Genomic DNA, 8343 nt, shown 5'->3' on the forward strand with positions numbered 1-8343 from the left:
AACACAACACTATTTAAGAAATCTCTACAACGGTTCAAATATGGTAAGTGGTTGATTTCGGTATTTACCGATACACTAGCACTAGCCCACTTAATGTCAAACTGACGTGAAATTTCTAGTTACACACGTGTTGTGTACCATTTGTTTACATGCAGTTTTTTAAATAAATTTATATGAAAATACCTTTAAAATATACAAAAAATGGCTGACATAATTGACACTGAAGAAGAGGATCGAGATATAGTAGGGCCAGAAGAAATAGAACAATTGTTTAGTAAAAAATACAATTTGTTATCAGAAACTGCAGTGTCGCTTAAGAAATCGTATGTAAATAAGTTAGCCACAACTAAGTAAGTACTAATTCAAGTTATTTAATCTTATTAAAGCATATTCTACTAATAATGGTCCGAAATAAACAATTTTTATTTATTTATTTTATAGTTTTTCACTTGTAACATTTACCACATATTTACGCCTGAAATTGATTTCCAGGTCATTAAAAATAGCCGTAAGCTTACAAGACAACAGTATCGAGGTATACCAGCTGAGCAACACGTCACTGAGCAAGGTGTGCAAGCTCAGCGGTCACAAGAAGGAGCTGACGGATGTGGTGTTCTTGCATAAAGAGGAACATCTTTTGCATTCATGTGGGCAAGACGGGCTGGTGAAGCTGTGGGACACGAGGACAAGCGGGAGTTGTGTGCAGGAGTATAAAGGTAACTTTAGGTTACCATTGTCCAGACCCTCCAGACCATTTCAATCAAACTGGTTCTATCTAGTACTCCAAAACCTGGCAACTGAGCTTATGGCTGTTTAACATCTTAATCAAATCAACATGGTAACTAATCACTAGACAGATTTTCAATATTGATAAATAACTAATATTATTATTGAACTTAAATGTGGCTGCTTTTGAAATTTCTAAGCTGAAAACGTAATACTCAATGTAAACATAGTATTCAACTTAATATTGTTTAAACTTAATACATGTAAACATGTAGTCCTTATTTTAATAGTGAATAATATCTATTTCAACAAGTGTGCTTAAATTTAAACAATTGACTTTTTCCCATGGCATACCTTTTCCAGATGAAGAAGAACAGATAGTCCGGCCGTACCTCTGCATGGATGTATCCTGCAATAGCCGAGTGCTCTGTGCGGGAAGCCAAACTGTACAGAATGATGCATACCTTGTGTTTTGGGATCAGCGCGTCACCAAGCCTCTGGGTGGCTACTGGAACTCACACACTGATGACATCACTCAGGTAGGCGCCAAAAGCATCAGGCAGTATAGTGCTCTTCAAAATTGGTGATTGGATCTATTGTTGTTCTGCAAAATGTTTTTTATTATAGTGGATTATTTCCAAAACAGAGTTGCATTATGAGACCTAACATAATGCAACTTTGTTTATGTATAAAGTTCATGAATTGATTGTTGTGGCATATTTGCAAAATATTAAGTTTTATTTTGATAGAAATTAGATATTGTCCCTCAGTTCCTTTTAAAAATATCAAGTGAATGAATTTACAAGTAATATATACCAAAGTATAAACTAAAATTACTGTTAATAATTCCAGGTGAAATTCCACAAGAAAAAACCTAGTGTACTGGCTTCCGGTTCTGATGATGGCCTCCTCAATGTTTACAACATCATGGAACCTAATGAAGATGATGCACTCACATATTCACTTAATGTGGAAAACTCTATTGAGAGGATAACTTGGCTTAGTGATTCACAGGTATAACAAAGAAAGGCTAGTTGTAATATAAATTATAGAAAAGAATAGGCAAACTTCCACAGTGTGGTGTTATATAAAATTAATTTTGTGTTATACAGAAAACTGTAAACAATAGTTGGCTTTAAAATTTGGTTATTTCACGGGTTATAACACACATAAACACCTACTTATACACTTGCTTGTATTCCTAATTTTTTGTGGATGGTAGCAAAAGTTAAGGATAGCTGGTTAAACATTCGGTTTAGACTAATGTTGTCAATGCACTAACAAAAAAATCTCTATATTTAGGATATTTTCGATGTTTCACAATTGCCCTGTTTATAGAATATACATACTTACATAGAATGTATTTGCTACCTTATATCTTAGTAACCATGCAATTCATCCATCGGCATTAAAAGTTGTTGTTGTGTTGCGCAGGCTTCGTGCGTGACGCAGAGCAGCGACCTACAAGTGTGGGACACGGAGCGCGGCGACCTCGTGCAGAGCTACGGCCGCGACAAGATCGCCCGGACCATCAAGGTAGGCGGCAACCAAAATTGACACTCTGATATCTTTGATCATCACAAAACATTATTATTCCCTTTATTTCATTTTTTCTCTTACGTTAGGTTTTTTACAATATGTATATAAAAGTAAAATATAAAAACACTTACAAAACAATACAAAAGATATAAACAAATTATAAAAAACCTAACCTAGGGTGCCGCCAGCAGCGGGGCAGGGCCCAAGCTGCCGGTGGTCAGGGCCGCAGAGAGAGGAACCGCCGGACTATCCGTGCCGTGTCCAAGACCACCGCCTTCTGCATCTGACCCGTGATCCAACCACCTAGCGAGAGTCTCTCAAGGTGTTGGTCGAGACTCTTCACTTTGAGACCGTTCGCTGAAACATTATTATTATTATTATTTATTAATCAGGCAGGCAGTTGGCAGGCCTGTATCTGAGTGATCTTTACTTAAAATGAATTCTTTGCGCTGCTTAAGTATTTGTCTAGTCTGTCCTTAAACTGATTGACAGTCAGTGCTGAGACCACGTCTTCTGGTAGTTTGTTCCACACTTTCACCACTCTGTTGCTGAGAAAATGTCTGCGGGGGTTGTTTTTAGACAGTTCAGATATTAACTTATATTGGTGGCCTCGCAGACGGGTGTTACTATTGCGCTTGTACAGGTCCTGAAACTGGTCTATATCGTAGTGTCCCGTCAGAATCTTAAACGTTTCGATCAGGTCTCCGCGCTCTCCACGATCTTTTAATGTTGTGAGCTTCAGCACTTTAAGTCTTTCTTCATAAGATATGTTGTTTCGGTATTTTTGTGAAACTACGTTGCACTTTCTCAAGCATCTCAACATCTTTGACGAAATAAGGACTCCAGACTTGAACAGCGTACTCTAAGATGGGTCTAACATATGTCTTATATATCTTAAGCATGAGTTCTGGCGTTAGGATTCCAAAGGCTTTTCTAGCGAGGTAGATCAAGGATTTAACTCTTTTGGTTATGGTTGTGAGATGTTCTTCCCATTTGAGGTTTTCAGTAATTTTGACTCCCATGTCCATTATGCAGTAAAAAGTTCGATTTTAAAGTTAATAAGTTATAAGTTGCACCTTACTATAATATTTCTATAATTTTGCAGTGCTTGCAAAGCTTTAGTAAGAAATTATAAACTATATATATGTTAAATTGACTAAAGGAAATGGGGTAGGTATGTAGGGGGAAGAATTATGAATAAGGTTGAAATACTCTGTGACTCTGTCATAGATCATGAACAGCAAACGATTACAACTTGGGGCTTGTGCCCAAATCACGCAAGGTTCGATAGGGGGGGAGGGGGTTACGAAAAACTCACGAGTGATCACGTAGCGGGAGGGGGGGTATAAGAAAACCTCACGTGTATTTTTCTATGGTGAACGAAACTTAACAAGGAAAGGTACCCAACTGTCCGGTTCCGATTTGATTTATATTTATATATGTTATAGAGTAGTCTAAAATAACGGACACGTATTTTTTTTTAGCTGCCCAAACTCAACCTATTGGGAGAAATTGTCCTCCAAAGTACTAAAAAGTAACTAAATCTTCTAACTCCTATAGAAAGTGATGCTCAAGCAACTTGCTAGTTAATGGCTGGTTTGAGTATATGTTTGAAAGCAGCAAAAAATAATGAGCACGTGTTTTGTTATATCGGCTAAAACTCATTTTTTCCTAAAAAAATCGACATTCGAAGTTTTATAATGCGCACCGTGTCGCGCATGAATTCGCCATTGCTTCGCTCTCTCTCACAATTGAATGCGCTCTTGACATTAGCACCGGAGTGCGACTTGATTGCGTGGCGATGGGAGGCTGTGAGAAGGGAATGCCTGAGATTCTGTGAGATGATGGATGCTAGGCCCTCAACTGTTGTTGTGTAGTTTTACGCTTTTAATTTATATAATTTCATGACGTATTGGTTGCGACTGTAATGTTATGAAAATATGTTTGAAATAAAATAAATAAAAATAATACCTTATCGCTAAAGTTACACATAAAGACGGGTATTTTTTTAGGAAAACTTGAGTTTAAGCAGATATAACAAAACACGTGTACATTATTTTTTCCTGTTCTCAAACATATACTCAAACAAGCCTTTAACTAGCAAGTTGCTTGAGCATCACTTTCTATAGGAGTTAGAAGATTTAGTAACTTTTTAGTACTTTGGAGGACAATTTCTCCCAATAGGTTGAGTTTGGGCAGCTAAAAAAAAATACGTGTCCGTTATTTTAGACTACTCTATAACATATATATATAAATATAAATCAAATCGGAACCGGACAGTTGGGTACCTTTCCTTGTAAGAAAAAATATCTACCACATAATTTATCTCGGTTTTGTTAAACAGAAATCTTCACTTGGCACTTCAAAAAGTAGCCGAAAAAACCTCACGTGATTTGTGCACAAGCCCTTGTTGAATGTGGTGTATGAAAAGATAATTTGTGTAACAGCGCAGCCGCGGCGACGACTGCTACGTGGTGGACGCGTACCGCTCGGCGGACGGCGCGGCCGTCGTGCTGGCCGGCTCGCACGCGGCCGCCGGGTGAGCCTCCAACTTGCTACTTTACCAAACTATTTCTTACCTATAGTTCAAGCACTAAATTAGGCGGCTCCACACAGAGCGAGCAGCCTCGCTAGGAAATTTCCTCGCGCGCCAAACGCCCGGCCTCGCGCGGCTCTTGTAACTTTTGCCTCACTCGAGCCAATTTGCGCTACACTGGCCGTTTTGTGCGCAAGGAGATTGCCTCGTGCGTGTGCTCGCTCTGTGGAGCCGCCTAAGAAAATTTGAGTTAAGGAAGCGGGGTGTGCACGGGGGCGAGTGCGCGAGATGAGAGTTCCTTTTATGACAGGTTTTTTGATTGAGTACCTTTTGCATTTACTACATGTTGCATATACGCGCTTAGAATTCCTTGAAAGTCTTTAACAGACGTCATTGCTACGTTAATTGGAACTAGGATATTTTAACATCTAGCTCACATTCACCCCCATTGACCACCCCCTTTCACAGCAGCTAGAGTTATAATTTTAAAACAGTAATACATAGATTTTTGAAGTGAAAGCTTCTTTAGCGACGCTGTGCACTTTTTGTGATAGGGAAAAAATGTTCTCTCGCGTCAGGTGTCACGTGACCGACAGATTGAAAATTCGTAAGACGGACACGTGACATCATGGTGACGTGCAAATTTAATGTCATCGAAGCCTGGATACTTTTGAAAAATTGTATCTCATTCAAGTGTGACATTTTATTTTCTTCATAATCAAATGCTGTCATAACGGTTAAAGAGGTTTAATCTTTGTTAATTGTGTAGTATTGTATCTTTGTGTTGTTGGGTATCCATGATTGTAGATACTAAAAATTTTCCTTACTAAAAAGTTAAATAACAGAAAAGAAGCGTGATTGTTTTACTTAATATGATGGTGAACGATTCATTAACATTTACTGATTGTGTAGGCTGTAGTCCTGCTCACTTCTCATGAATTACTCTGTATATACATATATGTTACATATTAACACTAAAATATCTTCCACACTCAAAGGATCTAGCAGGCTAAGCGAACTAGAGGTGCCCCCAACGACGGATTTGGTCATTCTTTCAGGTGGTGTACTGGCAAGTCCTAAGAACACTATGCTTAATATCAGACCTCGATCTTCTTTTGTTTTCGAGTTATTCAGGATAATGTAAAATAATCAGCGTATCATTGAAAGTGGCATATTTTGTAAACTGATCAAGTTAGATTAACGAAACAAAATTATGTTTGACAATTATAAAATAGGCTACAAAATACACATTTTTAACCCACGTCATGTACGTATACTTAATTGTGTAAAAAAACATTTTATTTTTCTTCAGATTTATTTTTTTACTTTTCGCGGAGGTACACCTCCAGAAAAAATACGCATGGATAGCCATTAGTACCCGCTACATACACATATAACTATATTTGCGTAAATCTTCGTGCGTCATGTCAAAAAAAAAATCGAATAAATATTTAGGAGCATATGTAAACAAAGTACTAGTGCAGGGTGAACGTTGATATTATATTTTTGTAAACTGCTTCACGGCATTTAAAACACAATAAAAACAATTATTTTAATATCATTATAACATTTACACAAAATCAATGAGAAACAAGAATCTCTTAACTAATCTTAGTGAAATATGCACATTATTAACTGAGATTTCGTAAACTTTAAATAAAATATAATTTCAGCAACGTGCTCCGCTCGGTGACGGCCACCAGTAAGAAGCTGCAGCCCACCACCAACTTCGTCGGCAACAAGCAGGTCGTCAGGTGCTGCTCTTATAACGCAGAGGTATGTTCAATTAAATCGTGGTTCTAACATAATCCACATAAGTATAGACAAAAATAATTTGAAATAGAGGTGTATTGTTAAAGAAAACTTTGTAGCTACGTAAATTTACTGCCATCTTTCGACACACAATTAAAACTAAATTAAAATTAAAAAATGATGCCATCTTACTGGGCACTACCTAAAGGTACCTTTGGCGTTTGATCTATTAGATGGCGCCACTTATGATATTTAACAAATTGAGCACATATCAGTGAAAGAATAAGGATCAAAGTCAAATGCGTTCTAAAAGTTTTAATTATGTGTCGAAAGATGGCAGTAAATTTACGTCGTTTAAAGTTTTCTTTGACAATACACCTCTATTTCAAATTCTCTTTGGTATAGACAAAGATACATTGATGGAGTAAGTGTAAAATTTAACATAATTTCGTGTATGGAAGGTAGAGTTAAGGAATAGAATCTCCATGTGCCAAAAAGTGTCCGACAAAAAACCATAAATAGGTGGCGCTACAATACCTAGAATACTTGAGAAAAAATTCTAATCATAGACAGCGCACTTCACTCCGTCAATAACGCCTAGGTTTTTAGCTACTCTAGCGCTACTCTGGAGAGATTTTGAACTATTATTTATAGCTGCAACAGTTCTGTCTAAGGAGATTCTGTTCCTCGCCTCCACTTTCCATACTCAAAACATATGGCGCAGTACAGCGCCATCTGTTTTTTGGATGTCAAACTAAGGGGCGTTTTTTTCTTAGACTTTCTTGGTGTAGATATCGTACCATAAATAGAGGCTACGCATAAAAATTGCCAGATCTCTATATGGCGAGTTGATAATTTATAAAACTAGTATAGAATTATCAATATCATATATTGATATTTTTTCAATATCCTTAATTCAAGACCTAGTTACTACTAGACCAGAGGTTGCCAATCATAAGTTCTGGGCTCGGTAAAATGATCTCAAAAATTAATTTACCTTTGTTAAGAAAAAAATAGTCGGTGATAAAAACTGGTAACATTAAAAAATATATATATATACGCTCCCTTATGTTTCCAGAGAGACATCCTCGTGACGACGGGCGAGTCCGGCCTCGTCAGCGTGTGGGCCCCGCGCGGCCCCGGCCCCGGCCTCGGCCTCGGCCCCGGCCCCGGCCCCGGCCTCGCGCTGGCGCGCTCCATGGACAAGATGAGAGTGCGCCACAAGCCTTACTGACCAATATATTCTACATATGTTTACTATCGTTTCATTATTTACCGATGTTATGCGGAACACCGAGGCACATAATATTTATGTACACGGTTGCGTTGTTTTCTTTTCTGCGCTTTAGAAATAAAACTGGTCAAGTGCGAGGGGCCATCCGTAAAATACGTCACACCATAAATGGTATAGGATTGTATACATGTGCTATACCGCGTACGCCCGTGAGGGACAGAACATACGCAATGCGACAAAAATTAAAAACACGTTTTAACATTCCTGACAACATACCAGAAACAACCTACGTAATTTGGCCGGGTTCATTATTACCCACCATAAAAACGGTGGGCAAAAAAAGTTTGCAAGTGAGATTGACAAGGACAAACAATAATAGCGCGTTCTCTGCTACTCCTACTGAAAGTTCCATAAGAGCATCACGCTCGGTCATCTCCACCCTCCCCCATTTCATTTCCATATTATTGTAACTCATTGCACACGAATTTCATAATTTGTTGACCCCTCCCCTCTAGTGTGACGTCACCTATCTGACAATTTTGTTTTCAAGGAAACA

General features: G+C 38.1%; 1 protein-coding gene across 2 annotated transcripts; it reads left to right on the forward strand.

Moving 5' to 3' along the window:
* The first annotated feature begins 92 nt into the window (after nucleotides 1–92).
* LOC133527462 (WD repeat-containing protein 89) lies at nucleotides 93–7875 on the forward strand. Of its 2 annotated transcripts, none has more exons than XR_009800887.1 (8): nucleotides 93–350; nucleotides 493–716; nucleotides 1090–1265; nucleotides 1579–1740; nucleotides 2161–2262; nucleotides 4718–4804; nucleotides 6475–6577; nucleotides 7632–7808. XR_009800887.1 is itself a non-coding variant. In XM_061864486.1 (8 exons), exons 1-8 carry the CDS (start codon nucleotides 202–204, stop codon nucleotides 7785–7787), a joined length of 1164 nt encoding a protein of 387 aa, XP_061720470.1. In that variant the 5' UTR covers nucleotides 93–201; the 3' UTR covers nucleotides 7788–7875. The 2 variants fall into 2 exon arrangements, 1 of the variants encoding a protein (XP_061720470.1); XM_061864486.1 differs by having other exon boundaries at nucleotides 4713–4804; nucleotides 7632–7875.
* Nucleotides 7876–8343: the final 468 nt, after the last annotated feature.

This window comes from Cydia pomonella, chromosome 18, assembly GCF_033807575.1.
Source record: "Cydia pomonella isolate Wapato2018A chromosome 18, ilCydPomo1, whole genome shotgun sequence".
Taxonomy (NCBI): Eukaryota; Metazoa; Arthropoda; class Insecta; order Lepidoptera; family Tortricidae; genus Cydia; species Cydia pomonella.

What these genes read in the sequence shown, in the direction of transcription:
- LOC133527462 (XM_061864486.1), top strand. Translation starts at nt 202, where the DNA reads ATGGCTGACATAATTGACACTGAAGAAGAGGATCGAGATATAGTAGGG. An exon ending in TTGTGTGCAGGAGTATAAAG is followed by an intron (nt 717 to 1,089) that starts GTAACTTTAGGT and finishes TACCTTTTCCAG; the next exon opens with ATGAAGAAGAACAGATAGTC. An exon ending in CTTGGCTTAGTGATTCACAG is followed by an intron (nt 1,741 to 2,160) that starts GTATAACAAAGA and finishes TGTGTTGCGCAG; the next exon opens with GCTTCGTGCGTGACGCAGAG.